Below are 21,587 nucleotides of genomic sequence, written 5' to 3' on the forward strand. Positions count from 1 at the left end.
TCCTACAGAACAGCATAAAGGCTTGCCTTCTCATTTGATAATAGATTTTTAAAATCTCCTTTGATAATCTGAACATTTAATTGAAAGGAACAACGGACTTAGTGGCTCAGAACAGAAATTGTGCAAACATCAATAGTTGTTTCTATCTGCCTCAAAAGAAATTTACGGTGATAATTGCTTAACAGTGTTTTATGGTAATAAGTTTTCTGTAGATTTCGTAGTGCTTACTTTGCCTTAACTTTGGAAGTAGTATAGTCAAGTCCACATGGGTTTTTCATTTCTCATTAAGATTAAAATGAAAAGTTTAATACAAGATTTGTTTTCCATGATTTTCCCATATGGCTCTTTGACTTTCCTTTTTCATTTATTCTACCTTTTTAGAGTTACTCAACTTTTTTTTTTCTTTACCGTTTCTTCATTATCTCTTGATTCTGTCTAATGAAATAAAAGAAAAAGAAACTCTTCTACACTGTAAGAGAACTTATTTAAGAAATGATCCTAGGAAAGTAGTTTATTAAATCAGTTAATCAGACAAATTGATTTCAGTAAAACCTATATTTACATCAGTTAATTCAGAATAACTCCTTTTATAGAAACATTACAACAGTAAAGACTTTTAAATGGAAACGTTGCCTTAAATCCCAGATTTCTAATAGAGGTATTTTTACTTTTCAAATTATTTTATAGTCTTTGTCCCCACACCTATGATTTATGTGTAATCTTTGTTTTGTTAATAAACCGAAGACATTTCCCAAATATCAGCAATGCTTTCAACATGATGATATTGAATCTTCATTTTTTTCAATTTTTAAAATATATCATTGAATTATACCATAATTTAGTAACATATTTTTCTCTTGTACATTTAATCTGTTTTGAGATTTTTTTTTTTTTTTTTGGAAAATGACTTTTGAATTTGACTATACGATGTTCCTCTGTTGAAAAATTGATTTTTTAATTGAAAGTATTTGTTTAATCTAAAACATAGTATATTTTAAGGGCTTGATTTTGAGATGATGTCACAAAATATCCAGTTTGAAAAATAATCCCAAGAATGACCCTTTTCTGTGTCAGCAAAAAAGGGGAGTATTGTTATTAAAATAAAGCTTTTCACAATTTCACTGCCTAGTTCAGAGGTCTTTTATTTGCTTCTTAATACTTACCAAATCAATAGGTTTAACTGTCATCACAAGAAAAGTTGATTGTATAATTTTCTGGAATATAAAATGTGGAAATAGATAAAATACATCTTTGTAAGCCCAGTTACCTTGCCACCCTCATTTTTGTTTGAAGAAGTTTTTATTGTAATTTATAATCACAAAGTTATTTATAGTATCTCTATTTTACAAAGAATTAAAAATTTGTCTTTATTATAAAATCAGTTATCAAAAAATCTGTGACAAATATATGCTTGTACTGAAGTTGTCAAATTTAATGACAAAGATGTCTTTACTGTTGTCAGTCTACCGGGGGAGGCAGTTGGGAAATGTTAGCATATGTCAGAGAGGAATGTGTTTCACCTTTCGTTGGGATGTGAATCCTTGAGAATTTACTTGGAGAAGGATTTGAATATTGGGTCAAAGTGTTAAAAGTTCTATGCTTTTAGATCCGACGTAGCTCACCCTGACCTGTCAGAAAAGGGCCTTTTGTGGGATCTGACAAGAATAAACCAGAACTCTCTGGGTGACCTCACAGGAGAGCTCTCTTGGGTCCTGTGTGCCCAAGGCAAAGAATGCGTTACAGTAGCATCTCACCTATTTATATGATATATGATCTGTTCTTAAATTGTCTGAAGTCTGTGGCTAGTTGAATAGCTCATTGTATTTCCTCTATGACCTGAAATCTATCTTCAGTTTTACTTTCCAGTTACTTAAACTTTATTTTGAAAATGTCATCTATTTTATTCTTGTGAGATTTGTGAAAATGCTCTGTACTGGCATGACTTGTTATGAGTGTAGTAGCATTCATGACATGTTGCTAAATAATGCAGTTACTTCCATAGTTAGAAACTGGATGACACGAGGGAAAATATTTGGATTATACCAGGGATGATAGGTAATTCTTAATTTACTTCTAGTATAGTCTTTGGTTTTTTTAAATTATTTTAAAAAAGTTTTTTTGGGGGGGGAGGTAATTAGATTTATTTATTTATGTATTTTTTTATTTATTTATTTATTTATTTATTTATTTATTTATTTATTTATTTATTTATTTATTTTAGTGAAGGTACTGGGGATTGAACCCAGGACCTCATGCATGCTAAGCACACACTCTATGCCTGAGCTATCCCCTCTCCCCTGCCCACAGTATAGTCTTTGAATGTCATTTGGGTGTTTTGCCCTTCTGGCTTTTAGAGAGTCATCTGCAAAGCACATTTAAGTCAGTATGACCATGTTGACTTTTACAGATCTCACGTGTGGGCTAAATCAGTACAAAGGAGCCATCAGTTGCAGTTTTGAATAGGAGTGTACATTAAAAATGTGTCACAGAGCTTATTTCCTCCCCAGGGATCCAGACACTCTTTACAAGAGACCGTGTACTTTCAAAGAATCTTTAGTGTGCTGCTGGCCTTCTGTGAATAGAATACGTAGGGCAAAGCAGAGAATGAAAAAGCCTTATTCCAGAGGTAGTTGGGAATCGCAAGGATCTGTACAAGTGCAATACACTTGATTTACAAAGTCAGCGCAAGTTATTGATGGAAGAGAGGTCCTTTATCTCCCCTGTGAGGGAGTAGGTTAGACCCAACCACCACTGCACATCTTCTAGAGTCTAGGACTCTGGGCGTCTTGTGTAGTTTCCCTAAGTATTTGACTTCTTGGGGTTTGGAGAGTGGAGGAACGTCTTTCCTTCTCGTCCTCCTCTCTGTGATTAACTAAGTCCTGTCCACACCAAAGGCAGAGGGTCCTTCCTCCTCTTAGTCTGCGTCATAGTGACCAGGGCCTGCACGTGCCTTCTTCCCCTGTGCCCTTACCTTCTCCGAAGAGTCGAAGGTTCCTGGGCTGGGGAAGGGCCCTTTCCGTGGATCTGGGGGTACATACAGTTCATAGCTCTGGGGTGGTTCATAGTTTGGGGAAGATTTTTATGATTCCACAAGGAAAAAAGATCAGAAATGTCATTTTCAAATAACCAAACAGTGAAGTCTTTCCATAGCTACAGTAAAAATCTTTTGGCGTATCTCTCCAATCTGTACTTTACTGTATTATTAATTGAATATATTCCTTTTAGTTGAAGTTCAGCAGTCCCTAAAGTTGAAGGCAAAATACAACCCTGGGTTTTGACAGTGCTTCATTTTTAATTACAGAGTGTGAGAACTGGAACGTATAGGCATGGAACGTTCACGTAAATGCTTTTCCAGAATGACAGAAGTTTGAAGGTTTTTCCTCGAGCTTGACTGCATCAGTGAAATACCATTGTGAATGTTGTTTTAAAATACTGATATAATGCACATTTGTAATAGAGATCATTTGTCTAAACCTAAAATTTTGTGTGTGTGTGTGTGTGTATTTAACCTCCAGACACCCAAGATGACAAGGAAAGAATTAAAAAGTACGGAGCATTTATACGCACTCTCCCGGGGGTCAACCAAGCAACGCTGGCGGCTGTAATTGAGCACCTGTACAGGTGGGTGGATTCGTGAAATTTCTTGACATTTCAAACATGACACTGAGTAGTCATTATTTCTTAAATTTAAATTACCATGGTTAACCTTCTACTTGTGACTGTGAATCTCTCGCCCTGTCTTAAGAATGGTTTCAAAATGGAATTGCCATCAACTATCACTTTAGTGTCTCCTTCTGGAATTAAGATACATGTCAGATAAATGGCACTGGAGATTGTCTTAAATGAATTAGAAATAATCATGTGCAGCGTCCTCAAACACGTCCGGTACATAAGCAAGAGCTTCTCAGACACTTAAGAGGGAAGTTGGAGAAAGGAGTACTAGGACCAGAATTTGACGGCAGGAATCTGCCTGTGAGCACAGTACATGCTTCTTTCTTCATTATCAATTTGTATCTAACCTGACTCTAATGTTTTGGTGTCAGATTGTTGATTAGATGAGGAAATTTTAAACGACAAAAACGTTTTCTATATCAGGGCATGTAGTCCTCTGCATTTGGGAGGGATAAGAGGGAAGGGATAGGAGGGCAGGACATCTGAAGGATGAGGTTTGAAAATAACCTTTTAAGTGGAAATGAAAGGTTTGTTGTTTTTTTTGCTATCAGCAAGAATTAATTACAAAAACTTAAATCAATGTAAATATTCTTAAGGAATATACTGTGGCTTCCTGCATGGATGCAATATTCCTTTGAATAAATTTCTATGACGCTGAATTCTACTCAGCTTACCTTATTTGGAGTTTAGATATATATAAATCCTCCACAATTTGCCTTTTCTCTTAATCTTTCCTTTCCAGCCACCACTTATGCATGCAAGCTCCGTTACTGTAAATCTGATTTTCTTATTGCATCACACAAGTATAGCCTGTAATTTGTGTAGTCCTATCTCTATGCCTATGAGACATTGGGTCAGATTTTTTTTTTTTCTTTAAAGATTTTAATAGGTCACCAGGCTGATACAGTTTAGAATGTTAATATTTTAAACAGTGAATTACACATAATTCTTAAACTTCTAATTCATGTTTGAATTTCACGTGAGTTCCTTCCCATCCTTTTCTTCAACTAACATATATTTTTAGCTTCTACTCTGTACAATATAATGTCCATTAAGATTTCGTGTGAACAGAAGTAGTTGATAATACATGCGTGACAAAAATAGTCTTACGTCCACAGTTCCCAGAGAGCACCAAGGACCCTGGGACATCACAGTGTGAACTCACAGGGATGCTGCAGGTCCTTTTATATATTTCTTAGGAAAACACAGCACCATCAGAACAGACTTTAACATGGAGAATTTTAGCATAAGACATGGAATTATAGAGGAGGGATTGAGAGCTCCATTGTGTGTTGAGGTCCAGGTGATGCTTCAGATTTAAAGGGTTAGATGAACTGGGCATGAGAGAAAAATAAGTAGAAGACGTGAGTGAAGGACATTTTCTAGGAAACAGGTGTGCTTGGAGATGGGGTGGTTTGTAGGTGGCTGGCAGGAGGTTGTGAAGGCGCTTTTGGTCATGCAGAAACATTTGGATTGTATTCCTTTCAGTGATAAGGAGTGACTGATCCAATCTCTTGTAGGATAATCATGCCTGTCATCAGGAAGAGGTTAGAACACAGGCAGAGAAACTGTTTAAGAAACAATTTCCTTGGGTTTCTGATGAGAAGTCCTGAGTGAGAAGAGAGTAAGCTGGTGGAACATGGGACACTTAGGGATGCTAACGTAGGGGCAGAGAAATGAAGAAAGAAATGGAAAATACATAGTGTATGTACTTGATGCAGAAACTGAAGAAAGGTGAGGAGTATTAGAGGAGAATGCCATTGCAGAAGGAAGTCTCAGAGAGGTGGGAATGTTTGATAGTGTCGTCAAAAGTTGGAGAGGTCAATTTGGATAAGGTCAGGTTGATTTAGCATTAACTTTCATCCCTGCCCTAGATAACAGATCACTTCCTCCATGACTAACATTTACTTAATTCCATTCATCAGATATTTATTACAGACTACAGTGTGATTAACACGTCTCTCGCTGTGAAATGCTTAGATTCTAGAGGCAGACATGCGGATATATTTTCCAGATGTTTACAGTCTAGTATGATGAAAGTACAGAAGTGGTTTTAAAAGGGATACCCACAATTATGACATCCTCCTCTATTAACTTGCAATTCCTTTTGCATCTTGTAAATCATATATGATGATTGCACTTGCTCTGTCTCCGCAATGCAATTTGGCATTTCACTGTGCGTTTCTTACATTATCATATATATTGCTGTCATATTTGTTTATTCTTCTTGTACCTACTTGATTCTTTACTCTTTATAGCCAGCTGTACCTACCTTAGTCTTGCTTTATTCCTTTGATAGAATTGATCTTCCTTTCTCAGTATGCATTTAAGAAATTTGCAAATGTAATTAGACAGGCAATATGCACTATATGCTGCTATATGCACAGTCAGGGACAAATAGCACTAACAGATACTTTCATGTGAGTTACTCAGAGTCCACGTGCATTTTTATCAGTAAAAATTTCCTTTTATTGGGGTGATGGCTGTAGTTTTTGTTTCCAATCATCTTGAACTTAATTTGTGAGTACATTAAATGCTCTTTGTAAAACTCAAGTGTTGTAGTTTACTGATGTACTTTACTACTCAGGTCTGTTCACTGTAAAAAGCCATTCTTAGTGAAATCCAAGAAAAATGTAATTGTATTTTTAAATTAAGTGATTGCTTTTTGCATTTTTGATTTGTATATTATTCTATTTTGAATAACCATCTAAACACATGCTGCCAGGCTTTTTCTTGCCTGATATGCACTTTCTGGGAAGTTGAACCTAGTCCTGAACTTTGAATTTAGAACTCCCAGCTATCTGCCTCCCAGCCACCGTTCTGGCCTTGTTTTCTGCTTACATACTGCCCTTCTCCCTCTTTTATTTATGCTTCAGTCCCGCAAGTCATTTGACGCTGTTCTACAAACACACCTTTCTGCTTTAGCTGCAGGTTGTCCATTAACTGGAATTGTCTGAATATGGGGGGGCTCCTTCCTCTAAAGCGACAATCAAGTACTGCTCTGTGACTTGTAGTAATAGCTCCTCTGACTTATACTCTTAACAAACTGTAAGCTACTTGAAAGAAAGAACTGTGTATTTTTCTTTAGATCACCACTGCACCTTACATATCAGAGACCTTCAATGTGTGTGTGTGTGTGTAAAAAAAAAAAAATAAGAGGATAAATGAGTATTAAGACTTATAATTTCTATGAAATTTTCAAATAAAAATGTGTTGTAATAAGCTCTGCTTGTCTCTAACAGGGTTCAGAAATGCTCAGAAATCAATCACATGGATGCCCATAATTTGGCCTTGGTCTTTTCCTCCTGTTTGTTTCAAACTAAGGGACAAACTAGTGAAGAAGTGAATGTAATTGAGGACTTAATTAACAATTATGTTGAAATATTTGAGGTAAATATTTTATATCCTGCCCTTGTTAAAATAGTTTTGTGTTACTGTTTGCAAACAAAAGTATGTATTTTAGATTGAAGAAAATAAAAGTTGTATGATCCTTAGGTTTTTAGATATAACTAGCTTTTTAAGCTATAGCCATTTATTTCAATTTGGCTATTTTTAAAGCTTTTTTACCATCTGGTGTTTGTTGGACAGTGTTTCTATTTATAGTGTTTTTATGGGTTTTTTTTTTCCTCTTCCATATATGTATGCATTAAGTACATGTACTTAGAGGTGTGAAATTATGAATGTCACAAATTCGGTAACAAACGCCAGGCTGATCAGTTTTGCAATTGAAAGCATTTGATGTTTTCTTTTAATTATGCATGAATTGGGGGAAAAAAGAAATTCTGAAATAATATTCTGTGGTTTTTATTGTCATCTCTGTTCTAATTATTTGACTCTTCAATTTGCTATTTTATGAAGTTAGTATTTTCATGTTTCATCAGAAAACTGTTAGGAAAGGGAGGATTTCTTAGTTCAAAGAAGTGAGAATAGAGACAATAAGCCCAGGATTTGCATAGGGGGATTACAGGGGGCCTGGGTCAAAGGTCAGCTCCAGGTGCTTAACTGCTTCTGCCACCTCAGTCTTGTCATTTAAAACCTTTTGAGGCATTCTGTTAAATGTTCTTGAATGAGAACTCTCGCTTTCCATGGCTATGTATATATACAACCAGATGAAATCAAATAGGTGAATGTAACAGGTTGCCTTTTGTAGAATTCTTACATTCTTCTAATAACTGATCATGAGATTCCATAGCCAAGGGAAAGAAACTGTATTTTAATAAAATAACACAGTTTGTGTCTTAATTTTTATAGGAATGGACATGACAATTGTTGGATTCCCTTTGCTCTTGTATCTCCTTTTTATTTCTTTCTGTATGTGTCCCCTGTTTTTGATCAATAGCAACTTCTTTGCAACAGTTCTGATGCTGAGAGATGAAAGACTTAGGGGAAAAATGTGCGGCTTTGCATGCTCTCTTTATTTTCTATTTTTTGTAGTGTTAATAATGTTTATCTACGTAGTTTTGTTAAATCGAACTTTAAGCAAACAGTGGGAATTTCATAAACACTTACTGAACATTTCTGTTTGAGCAATAAGTCTTGTCTCTCAACCTCCGTAAACTCTAACAAACTAGTCATCAGCCCCTTTGCTTATTAAATTGCCTCAGCCAAGGGAATTCCACTGATGGAACCTGCAGCCTGATGTGGAATCATCATCAGAGGTTCTGAAGTTGAGGCTGAATCGTGTTGGCTTTATTTCTGCTCATGCCGTGTGGGCCTGTGCTGATTAACATGGCCATTCTCATTTAGTTTCAACATGTTGGTCTTTCAATTCCTGAAGAAGGTTATGTGAGGATGAGTATCATCACTCCTTGTATTTTATTAGAATGTCCCAAATTATATTTTAAACAGGTTACAGAAGACCAAGTCAAACAAATGGACGTAGAAAATAGCTTTATTACCAAGTGGAAAGACACTCAAGTGAGTAGCAATAGTTAGACTCCAATAAATAAAAACATTAAAAAAAAACCGAAAACCTTTCATTGTAAGTAAAGGTATTTGTTGTGTTTATTTTCAAATTCGTATTTGAAGCACAATGAAAGAAATGGGGGAAAAGAGCCGAGGTAAAACAGTTGTGAAATTCTGCAGCTGACGCATACATGCAAAATGCCAAAGCATGGTAATATAAATTTGCCAAAACATAGATGGAAAAAACAGTTTTAATCATAGCAGAACGTCCTTTATAAAATCAGCTTTTGTTTATAAAAGTGCTACTGAGAAAAATAGTGGGTTTCAGAGGAAGCATTTAAAGTCAAAAGAAATACTAGAATAAACTGAAAATTCAGTCTCTCTCATGACTCTTCCCATTATGAGTTCGAAATTATAAGTTATTTCCTCTCTGCTTTTGCTTTGCATGCTCTTGGGTGATTGCACTAGTGGGAATGTTTCTGAAGTGCTCTTTGTAACATATGTTAATTCATGTCTTGAGTTGACTTTTCTAGATCTTCTCTTGCTTTCCTCAGTCGCATCATGTTGGATTTACGTGTTCAGGTGGCGCTGTGCTTTTCTAGGGTACTTTTCCTCCTTTGATGAATAGTCACTGGACCTTCTTAAAGTCGGTCTTTAATCCTCTTTTAATAACTAGGAATTGTGGTAGATTCAGAGTACCAATGTCAAGAATAAAAATGGGTCAAATATTCTATTTATAGATGCACTCAGGGGATGAGACAAATGCTTTCTTACTAGTCAAACCCTAAGTGCGCCTCATTCCTGAAATATACACTACTAATTAGAGAAGTCGTGGGAGCTATCGCTCCATATGAGGGAGATGAGGAAAGTCTTTCATCCTGATGCCTAGATCCCCAGGTACTAATACTGTGACAGTAATTCCCTAAGAAAGTATTTCCTCCGTTTTGACCCAAAGGAATTAATGCAGCATCGAGAGGAGTAGCTGTAACACTAAAAACTGTGGCTCATTATCAGTTACTTCTTGTGTTCTTTTTGGGGAAAGAGTTTCAGTCATGAAATAAAGGAGTGTGTGAGCTCAGGAGATAATCTTTGGCAACACTATCTATATTGTTATTGGATAAATTATGAATACCATTCTGCAGTTTGATCATTTGTATTCATACTACAATAAATGAGTCTTGAATGCTTTCTGATTAAGTAGAAGTAAAAATAAGAATTGCCTATAAAATAGAGTAATTGGGAGAGAAAAATAGAAGAGTTTGGAAGAAAGCTGTTCTTTGGCTGGAGTTTTTCTCTAATCCATTCAAAACTCTCCTCTGAAGTATTTTTCTGACAGTCTCTATGTCTTATTCCTGTTTGAATTTCTGAGCTATTCTCGTTTTTGGCTGCACTCTATGAGTTCTTCGTGTTTGCTTTTTTAACTTTTAAAATGTGTCTTCCCTGGAGAGTTGTTTATGCAAACAGAAGGAAAAGTAAAACTGTCAACTGTATCTTTTCTTCCCTAGAATTTTTGTGTAGCTTCAAAACTGAGGAAGAAAAACTAGAAGTATGTTTTTCTAAGCCTGTAGTGTCAGAATAACTAAGAACACTTCTTCAAAGTACATTTTTAATGTTTTCCCCAGAAATTTACTCATCAGGTTTTATTCTGAGGTAAACTTAACTTCGGAATGGTTGTTCCTCATTTATGATCTTTTTTAAAAAATAAACGACAGATATTATTTCTGAGTGGTTACATAACTTAAGGGAATTTCTGGAAAAAGCTATTCAGAATATTTTTCATAGATTCATTCGTTCCTTTGTTGATCTGCTCCATATGATACTGTCAATCTACACGGTGATATCTTATGCTTTTTATTTTCTGGCCTGTGTATTCGTCACGGAGTCTGTCGTCTTGGGTAGAATAGTGTCCCAAGTAATCCAGCACTTGCTGCTTGGCTAAAGATAATTAAAATTGAAACTTATCTTTAGTATCTCCTTATTCTGTCACTTCACTTTTAATTTGCTTTGCTAAATATACTTTTTGTGATTGTGGTTGCAGATTACATCATTTGGGTAGCTTCCTTGTCCTTAATCAACCACATCTGGAAAATAGGTATCATTATGCTGTTAACAGGGGGACTGATTTCATTTCATTATTATAAAAATCTTTAGAAATATAACTAGGACTTTCTAACTGTCTTGAGTATATCATTTGTGTGCTCTTGCAACATACTTAAATTTGCCGTCTTCACATCTGCCCTTTTCTAGGTTTCCCAGGCTGGAGATTTGTTAATTGAAGTGTACGTAGAAAGGAAGGAGCCTGACTGCAGTATTATAATTCGAGTGAGTCCTAAGGATGAATGTAAAGAGTACTATTAGAAATCATAAGTGTTAGCATTAGTTTGCATATCTTGAATTTCCCATTGCTGCTTACATTTTATTCTACGTGTCCGATTCAAATCGTGACAAGTTTGCTTCTTTATACCAATATCCTCCAGGAATCCCGTGTTTTAGTCATTTGGAGAGAGACTATCCTGTATTTGTTAGGTTATGATTAGGATGTTCTGTAGGTTCTGGAAAACAACCTGAGTTCTAATACTTCCTCCTCCCGTTCCTCCTTCTTAACATTAGGCAACTTACTCCACCAGAGCCTCAGCCTTCATACCTATAAAATGTGAGGAAATTTCAGTATTTACATCATAGCATCGACGTGAGGACCCAACAAGATACTGCATGTAAAACACTTAGCAAACTGCTCAGTACATAAGTGTTTGATAAATAACTAGTAGTACTATTATTAATCCCCACCCTTGTAACCTAGACTTTTCACTAGTTTAGCTTCTTAGTAATTTATTATTTTAGGAAAGGACTACACTTCTTAAAAAATTGTAAAGTCATTCAGATGACAATTATCACTGAAATGATTCATCTACTGATGTTTCTACTGCTTAAAGTCCTCTACAGTTCCCAGATGCTATTTTGTTTTTTCTTTTATGGTTGTACTACATTGGGCTTTTCTAAGTAGAAAGCCATGGACTTCACTGTGTCATTAATGTATTCCAAAGAGAGCAATAAATTCCATAGAATTCAAGAGATAGACTGTGTGAGTTACCTGTAGTGGAAAATGTTTTATGGTATTTATATATTTGCAGGATGCTTATGATCAGTAATGGACAGGAGAAATGGAAATGAACATATTCCTTTTCTAAGAAATTTTTTACTAGGTGTATACTTTTACTGAAAAGACATAAACTGGGTTGCAGTTGCAATATTCTAATGCTTAAATCACTTCTGACTGTTAAACATTAAAACTAAATTCTAATTGAAGAAAGCCAGCTTGCTTTTGGCCAGCATGCCCTTAAGACTGGTAAAAACAAAAGTAGGAAGAAACAAATCAAAATCCCAAAAGTCCCTGAAGAAGGTGGACGGGCCTGTGCTGTGGCCCAAGGCTTTGGGACCCTCGCAGAGCTGGCCCCCAGGCTGACACGGCAGACTCTGCCCTGTGCCCTGAAGTCCTGGCTCGAGCATACTTTGGTACCCCACCATCTGTCACTTGGCATGGCTGGGCACGTCACAGACCACTAAAACCCTGGGGCATTTTGTCACAGCAGACAGCAGTCAATTGTGTATGACTGAGGGTCTGGGCTGAATAAACCAAGCCGCTTTAAACTCCTAATGATAGAACTGGCGAGTGAAAAGTTTTACTCCTACAAGATCATTGGATCCATCTGCTGTCTATTGAAGGTCTCTCTGAACAGGTACCTTCTTCTCTTTTGCGTGATCTCACTTTTCACTAGGTGGGGAAAAAAAGTTCCTTAGCTGATGATTTTTCTTTTACACTCACATGAAAATGTATGGAGAACATCTGAATAGGCTGTTCCTTCCATGTGCTTAGAGAAGCTAGTTACACGTACTAAGAAGACACTTGGAGTATGTTGAGATGGCGGTGGGGGAGTGTTACCGCCTAGCCCAAGGCCGCTCTGCATCTGACACGTGTCCTGAAGCAGTGTTGCTTCCCTTGCAGATATCTCCCGTGATGGAAGCAGAAGAATTAACTAGTGACATATTAGCAATAAAAAATATAATTCCTACGAAAGATGATCTCTGGGCCACATTTGAAGTGATAGAAAATGAAGAGCTAGGTAAGTGATTTTCACGCCCAGCGTTCTTCAGTTCCTGATAGTATGAAGAAATACTGTTTTTGCGACAAGTCATTACATTGTATGTTTTTCTAAAGCTTAACCTCTCATTATGAATCCCCTTCTTCCTCAGCACATGTGTTGATCTATGTTAGCGCCACTGGCGGTTGCCCTCCTGTGATTTTACTCATCAAAGTAATTAGACTGTTTTATTGACTATAAACATAGTGCAAAGCGTTGGGCATGTATGTTGCTGCCTCAGGAAATAAGGCCTTATTTACAAGAACACACAATTTGATTTGTAACAACACCCTAAATGTCACCACCATCATCCACTATTTCACCTAATTCCTGTGTGCTGCTTTTTTAACAAGAACGAGAATGCTGATTTAAAGGATTATTATTTTAAAAACAAAATTTTGTTTTAAGCCTAGCAGGAGCTTATTTTTTGTTTTTTTTTTATTTTTCTTTTTCACCTATCTTTAGTGGAGTGGATCAAATATTTTGTCATCTTTTCTCTCAGATGTAGGATAAAGAGAGCTTTTAAAACACCTTGACTACCCCAGTAGTAAGAAGCCTAACATTCTAATGACACCATTTGGTTTTAAAGACCTCTAGGAAAGAAAAAAAAATTAGATGCAGGATGTCTTTGTACCTTGACCATCTGTCTTGCTGATACCTACTAAGGTTTTGGGACCCTTTCAAGTATAGCTGTCAAACTGCCAAATGTAAAATCTTGCCACCTGCAAGCTCAAGGTAAAAATTAAAACTGGATGTTAAACTGCCTCATCATGTATTATGAGGAGTGTTGTAATCAGTGTTAGAATGGAATGGGATTATCAAATACTTTGTCCTTCGTTATTCCATCTTGGTTTTCTGTTTCTTTTTATCATGCACAATTCTTTAAAAATCTAATTTGTATAAAAACATTGCTTTTCAGTTTTCATTGCCAAGATTCAGTGACCCTGGTCCTTTGATGTCAGTTCACACTGTCACCCCACAGTCAGGCTCCGTCTGCCCCACTCACAAAAGATGCTCTGGCTAATCACTCTTGCAACCCCCCACCACCACGTCCAGTGGATTTGCTTCCGGCTCTACTTGCCTTGCCCTTACCGTGCCATCTATTGTTAATGATGCTGTCCTTTGTCTTTGAAGGTGTTCACTCAGTTTTCATTGCTGCCTGGATTCTCCTCCTGGTGCTCGAATCATTTTGTCTCATTTGTCAATTCTTCTTCCTGTGTCTGTCCCCTCTCCAGTGGGTTGCTGCTGCTCTGATCTCTCACCATCTTCTCTCATTTTACATGTTCTTTATAGACAATCACTTCTACTCTTGTGCTTGACTGATGTGTGAGTGGGGTGTTTCCCGAATGCACTTTTATTCTTCCCCCATCTGACCCACCTGTTTACTTCCGTTAAAACCCAGACTAAAGGTTCCATTGCATTCTGGCTTATATTTTTCTATAGTGCCTATCACTTAGATTTATTTTTGTATTTCTTGATGAGAGCTCTTTAGAAGGAAGGAGGAACTCACTTTTTTCCTGTCTTTAGTGTCTGGCACAGGGCCTGGTACATAATTGCCATGCAATTAAAATCTTTTGCATAAGTGAAGCACAATTTTGTATTACTATATGGTTCAATGGTGGTAGAGTCTTGATTTCTGTTGTTTAATGTTAAGGAAAGCAGCTGGGTTACCAGTTTTACCATATTTGTGAGTAAAAGATAACTGTCAGCATTACTGCCAGAGTTACCTTTCTAAATCACAGATAGGATCAAATGGTTCCACCATTTAAAACCCATCCATTTTTGGAGAAAAGACAGTCTATTCAATAAGCTGTGCTGGGAAAACTGGACAGCCACATTTGAAAGAATAAAATTAAAACATTTTCTCACATCATATGCAAAAATAAACTTAAAATGGATTAAAGACTTAAGTGTAAGACCTGAAACCATGAAACTCCTAGAAGAGAGCATGGGCAGAACACTCTTCTGTATAAATTGTGGCAATAGTTTTTGGATCTGTCTCCCAAGGCAAAAGAAACAAACCAAAAATAAATAAATGAGATCTAATTAAACTTAAAAACTGTGCACAGCAAAGGAAACCATTGAGAAAACAAACAAACAAAAATAACCTACTGAATGGGAGAAAATATTTGTAAATGATATGACCAATAAGGGGTTAATATCTAAAATGTATAAACAGCTCATACAGCCCAATACTGAAAAAATAACCCGGTTGAAAAACAGGCAGAAGACCCAAACAGACATTTTTCCAAAGAGGTTATATACAGATGACCAACTGGCACATGGAAAGATGCTCAATATTGGTAATCATCAGAAAAATACAAATCAAAACCACAATGAGATATTATCTGACACCTGTCAGAATGGCTACCATCAAAAAGTCTACAAACAACAAATGTTGATGAGAATGTGGAGAAAAGGGCACCGTAAGTACACTGTTGGTGGGAATGTAAATTGGTGCAGCCACTCTGGAAAACGGTATGGAGGTTCCTCCAAAAACTAAAAACAGAACTACCATATGACCCAGCAATCCCAATTCTAGGTATATATCCAGAAAAACCTCCAAAACACTAATTGGAAAGGACACATGCACCCCAATGTTCATAGTAGATGGAAGCAACCTAAGTGTCCATCAGCAGATGAATAGACAAAGAAGATGTGTATACACAATGGAATATTACTCAGTAATAAAAAATAATGAAATTCTGCTATTTGCAACAATGTGGATGGACCTAGAGGGTATTATCCTTAGTGAATAAGTCAGAGAAAGACAAATGCTCTTATCACTTATATGTGGAATCTGAAAAATAAAGCAAAAGAATATATATAACAAAACAGAAACAGACACACAGGTATAGAGAACAAACTAGTGGACACCAGTGGGGAGAAAGAAGAGGGACAAGACAGGGGTAGGGGATTAAGAGATACAAACTACTGTGTATAAAATAAATAAGCAACAAGGATATATTGTATAGCATAGAGAAATGTAGCCATTATTTTGTAATAACTTTAAAGTATGATCTGTAAAAATATTAAATCACTATGTTATACACGTGAAACTAATATAACTAATATAATATTGTAAAGCAACTATATTTCAGCACATACCTGCATACATACATAGCCTTTCATTATTTCCTCATAATCCATCCTTCGAGATCCAGCTCAAAGCCCCTTCCTCCATGATGATAATTAGGTGAACATAGTTCTCATTCATCTTTTTCGGATTATTTGCATAAGGATCTATATAATACTGCATACTAATCTGACTTGTAGAATAGTGATCTGGCTCCTAGATTCTGTGTTTTTAGGACTTACATTTTCTACATGTTTTAGACCTTCACGTCTCTCACTACCCCTAGCATAGTGCGTTGATGTGTAACATACCTTTCAAGTACCTTGCTAACTGAGATGGAACAAGATACGGGTGCATTTGAACCTGAGCGACTGGGATTGCTACTCCTTGGGTAGATGTGTCCAAATGTGTATGCCACATGAAAAATGATTCCTGCGTGTAGATGAGGAACCACTAGGAGATCTCAAGGCCCGAGTTAGCTCTTGGACAGCTGGTTGTCTCCTGCTTCTGTTTCTGTTGTGTCTGTAGGAGATCCAGAGCAGAAAAATGAATAGTGGATTCATTTGGGGGCAGACATCCTCTCCCTGCCACCCTTGTTTTCTCAAGGGTTGAGTCAGAACGTATCCTTGTGTCACAGGATTGGAGCTCTGTGCCTCTGGGCATTGGTACTCTGGCCTGAACTGAGAGGGGCAAGCAGAATGGATGAGGTTGGGAAGGAATTATGTGTAGCTAGAGGAGAGACTGCAGTATATCTGGAAACACTATTTTTAGATTTCATCTGGGAAAATGAAAGGATGCCCACCCTGAAAATGACTAATTATCAACTTGCATGTGCCAATCAGTACATCACAAATGGTAAGCTTAAAGTTGGGTGGTTTTTTTTTTTTTTTTTTTTTTGATTCTTTCTTGCTAATTTAAAAAAGCTATCTTGATGAAGATATAAAAAGACTAGGAGACCTCAAGTTGTTTTGACTTGTGAATGTCTAAATATGTAAAGGAACACCCCATGTACATCAAGAAAGAATACATTTGAGGGAGTTAAGAACTCACTTTTGGCATGGTTTTAATGTTTGATCAACCGTTCAAGTTGAAATCACCAGAAGAGAAAACTAAGATTATCTTTACCGCTTTGAGAGGAACAAAGCTAAGAAAGGAACAAAGGGGTCTGATTATGTTGGCTTACTGAAGCAGATGGAACCTCTGTGTTCCACCTGACCTTCTGAAATGTTAAAAGCTTTATTTCTAGTAACATGCAGGGAAGATAAAGTGAAATGTGAAAAGAAGATAAAAGTGAAGGCGTTGGTAGTCACAGGATTATAGTTGGTAGGAAGGACATCAGCAGGGAATTGGGGCTTTTTCTAATGTAAATAGAAATCCTCCAAGTAACCCCAACATAAATAAATAAATTAACGGATAAATAAGTAACTGAACCACAAGTGCTGGGTTTTATTTTAAGTGCTTGTAAATTTTAAAGCAGTCGTTCTCTACCCTGTCATTTCCAATGCCCCCTTTGTATAGTAAGTATTTTGTTCGTTCCCTTTGCTCACCTGAGATATGCTATTATACCCATTAAATAATGTTATAACCTACTTATAAAAATAACTAAAAGGAAAATATATATTATAAAATATAAATGCTCAGACACTCCTGTATGGTCAAAAATAATGAAAATAGATCCTGAAACCTATAAGTGGAATTATCATGGAGGTGACAGCTATAAATTCAGACTGATACAAGCATGTCAACTTGGGACTCATTTATCATCAGCAGAATTGCCATCATGGGTGAAATGGTGAACCACAGCCTGCTATAACAGAATTCCACAGTTTATAAGTCTAAGCTCAATTAGATCAGTTAGTTTTGAAGTTTTCCTTCTAAATGAATGTCTGAGGGACATGGGAAATTTATACTAGGTAGAGAACAAGTCTTTTTTTTTTTTTTTTTTTTTGTCTCATTCTTTGAAAAATGCCGGGCATCCTTGACCCACTGCCACCAGTCATCAGGACAAGCTGAAACCCACCTTATCCTAAGAGGAGATACCACCTTCATCATACATCTAAAGTACTTTGTTGTTTTAATGCTTCACCTTAAAAATGAACCTGTCCTCTGCCAGTGTACCCTTTAGGTACTTCACATGCTGAAAAAACATCACTGCCAGAGGGGCCTCATTTAAGTCGGCTTATTCACAGAGAGGTTCCGGTTTGTGAAGCAGTTACTTTTTACAAAGCAATGAAAGGTTTCCTTGTTTCTCCTCATAGCTGCTATGACATGGAAGATCAGTTCATTTTTAATCAAGGTCTTTCTAGCCCTTCTCTTGATTGACGCAAATGCTGCCACCCTTTGAGTATGTGAAGAGGACAGAGAAAGGCATACACCTCTAGGCTTGGCACTAAAAATGTAATTATTAAGGAAGTCATACTTGGCTCTGGAAATCCTGTGTCATTACTGCCAAAAGTTGAAGGAAAGCACCTGTTATTTCAGGTGGAAATGAATAGGTCTCTATTTAACAAAGGAGGCCAGGTTTAATTCTGTGAACAAGATTTTAAACTACTGATAACATGACTTATCTAGCTAAAAAAGCACCTCCATACCCTCTTCTTAAATAACTACACTGCATTTTCAGCAGTTGTTATGCTAGAGTATGCAAACTAGTTGTTTATTTCTAGTAATGTCCTAATGTCAGCTGACTTAGATCCATATAATCCATCATGACAGATGGTTGTAAGTGTAATTATTAATAAAAATTTGTAAATAAACAAATAAGAATTTTTATTCCAACAGTGTTTGATGACTCAGTTTTTCCCATCCCTAACCTCTTTTATAATTGTATGATTTGACAGTCTAACAAATTTATGTTTTCATCCCATTTTCAGCTCTATTTTTATGCAGCAACCTGGATCTTCAGGATTTTCATTCTCCTAAAGTATTTCGAACTTTGATACTGGTGTGAAAAACATACCTGACTGATTTTTTGCAAATCTCTGTTTGCCTCTGTGATTTGTTTCAGTATAACTAAGAACACTTTAGAGCTTTCACTATTGTATCTGTTTGTAATAGTGGAGCTCTTTCCGATATTTGGAGGTCTCATTACCAATTTAATCTTGTAATAAAGGAGAATAAGCTTTTATTTCAATGTAGATACTGCTTTCCGGTTAAGAATATCAGTCCCACCTCCAAGTCCACTGCAGTATCATCAGTTTCTTTACATGCAGGACGTTGAAATTGTCCTATTCCCTGACCATCCTTTCACAACGGATAGGAAAGTGAGGGGGAAAGTGTGAACTCATGTTAGTTTTCACTTTGCTTATATTACCTTGTTTAGTCCTCAGAAATACCTTGGTGAGTTGATACTTTTCCCCTCAAATTACATGTGTAAAAATCATCATGGGGAGATCTACACATTTGTACAGAATAAAACCAAGTTGTAGTAGTTAAGATATTGGGCTCAAAGTCAGATTTGAAATTCATATCTCTGTTCCTCATTTGAACCAGCTGTTTGACTTTAGGCAAGTGTCTGAACCTCTCTGATCCATGGGTTCTTTTACATGTGAAATATAAATAATGACAATCAGTAATCAGGAGTGTTGTAAAAATTAAAAGCAGTAACTGATGTAAGATGTCCAGTGTATATGACATCTGAGACATAATTGTTATTCCAGCAATGGCAACTGTTAATGGGATCAGTGGTATCCTAGAGCTTGCAAGTAGTAGAATCAAGAATTACATACAATAACAAATGTAAAGATAGTGCCTGTTCTATAGTTTTATATTAAAATAATGAATTCTAATTATCATCTCTTAATAGAAGATAACCAATTTATGGGTTAATCAACAATTTAGTTATGACATTGGCAAATTACGGACAATATGGTTTTTGCTAAACCTTTTAGAAAATTATTTTTAAAAAATAGGATTGATGTAGCACAAAAGATTTTGTCTGATTTTATAAAGAATTATATTTTGTCTCCTTATTCATTTACAACTATTTTCTGTTAATTTATATGTCACCGTAGACATTCGTAAGATATTTTATTTCTCAAGTATTTATTGAGCATCTATTATGTACTCAGCACTCTGCTTTGTGCAGGAGGTATACTTACAAACAAGAAGTAGGTTTGTCTCCAGGATGTCTGGGCTGGTTGCTCTGTTGTTGTTGTTTGTAATTGCCATCGTAATGAGTAGGTTTGCACCAGTGTGCACAGAATGCCCGACTGCATTCCATTGCACTGAATAGGGAGCAAAAATCTGGTTATTTACACTGGAAGCAGAAAACTTGTTGTCTTCTGTGGACCTGGGATTATTGATAAATTCTGGAATAATGTATTCAGAATAGAGGAGATCAGTATTAAGGAGGATGTGATATATTTGGTATTTTTTACTTGTGATTTTATTACCAAAGTGGCATGGGTCATATACAAGTGTGGTAATATTAACATACTTTTTCTTGTTTGTCATTAGCATTCCTACTTTAACCAAAAATAAAAAGCGCCAGTACTATGTGTTTTACATGTAGGAAGGGATGGAAGTGTTGAATTGACTTACATGTGGCTGTGGTGCCAGGAAAGTTACATCAACATCTCCATGTTAGAGCTTGTGTTCTTGCTCTTTCAATCATGCTGTTTTCAGTGTACTTTGAAAAGGTTTGAATTTCCTTTTTCCTAGCATATGCTTCCATTGTAACATTGTGTTAACTGATTGGCATATTTTGATCAGCAGAATCTTTCCTGTGAAACTGATAGTAATTTTAAAAAACCTATGGGCTTTTTTTTGTTGTTGTTAACTCTATGCTAAGAACTTTTGATGCGTTTAAATATATGACTGCAGAAAACAGAATGTATATATGGATTAGTATTTATCAAGAAGAAATCTTTAAGATGTCTTTAAGATTAGCTTCTTGCTTTTTGAACTATTTTATATCAACATTTAATGTATGATATTATTACATATGTTTCTGATTGATATTTCCACTAATAGTTAAACAGAGATTACTCAGTAATGTTTGGTAATGAGTATCATATGTTCTCATTGAGTGTTGTATTTTATAATTTCATATAAGTTAACTTTATCAACTATATATAGGTTGTTCACTAGTATTGATGAGAAATTACCCTAGTTTTGTTAGGATAAACAAAGGATTAATTTATGTTATTAGTGCTGGACAAGATTAATTTTATGAGTCCTTTTACAATTATTTAATTGTATATGCAAATAGGCAGCTTTCCATAAAGGAAACCAGAATGTCTAAATTAAAAAATAGAGTAATTCACTAATTCATTGTACAAAGAGGTAGCTTTATATCTGAGATTTTTATCTAAAGGATAGCACCTCTGATTTTTTTTTTTTAACAGTTGAGTAACAAACAAATGCCTCTGCACAGATTCATTTATACAGTAAATCTTACTATGTGCTTAATGATTTTCCAAGTCTTAGGGTCTCTCGTATATAGTCCTAGAACTATTCTTGTGTACCATAAGCTACAGTTATGTCTATTGTTAAGTACAGATCTTTCTAAAAGGATTTTTTTATGTATAATTTTAAAAGATCTTAATTAGAAAAAATTGATTTGGTTTTATTTTTTGCAGAGCGCCCTCTTCACTACACAGAAAATGTGTTGGAACAGGTTCTTCGGTGGAGTTCGTTAGCTGAACCTGGCTCTGCTTATCTTGTGGTGAAGAGATTCTTAACCATTGACACAATTAAACAGTATAATGGTAGGTGTTATTAAATCACATTGCAACTACAATGGAAGATTCAGTCGCCTAAAGGATAATTATTATGGTACAAGTGTTATTTGA

At 35.9% G+C, this 21,587-nt stretch overlaps 1 protein-coding gene across 3 annotated transcripts in view; it reads left to right on the forward strand.

Moving 5' to 3' along the window:
• Window positions 1–21,587, forward strand: part of ARAP2 (ArfGAP with RhoGAP domain, ankyrin repeat and PH domain 2) — a 149,357-nt gene that overhangs the window by 90,912 nt on the left and 36,858 nt on the right. For 2 of the 3 annotated variants that reach the window (XM_010962699.3, XM_045522396.2), the window contains exons 21-26: window positions 3,516–3,621; window positions 6,915–7,062; window positions 8,521–8,589; window positions 10,825–10,899; window positions 12,581–12,698; window positions 21,375–21,503. In XM_010962699.3, the coding sequence (XP_010961001.2) occupies window positions 3,516–3,621; window positions 6,915–7,062; window positions 8,521–8,589; window positions 10,825–10,899; window positions 12,581–12,698; window positions 21,375–21,503 (645 nt within the window). The remainder of the gene's footprint in view (window positions 1–3,515; window positions 3,622–6,914; window positions 7,063–8,520; window positions 8,590–10,824; window positions 10,900–12,580; window positions 12,699–21,374; window positions 21,504–21,587) is intronic. The other variant, XM_010962700.3, reaches the window with a different exon arrangement.

This window comes from Camelus bactrianus, chromosome 2 (assembly GCF_048773025.1).
Source record: "Camelus bactrianus isolate YW-2024 breed Bactrian camel chromosome 2, ASM4877302v1, whole genome shotgun sequence".
NCBI lineage: Eukaryota > Metazoa > Chordata > Mammalia > Artiodactyla > Camelidae > Camelus > Camelus bactrianus.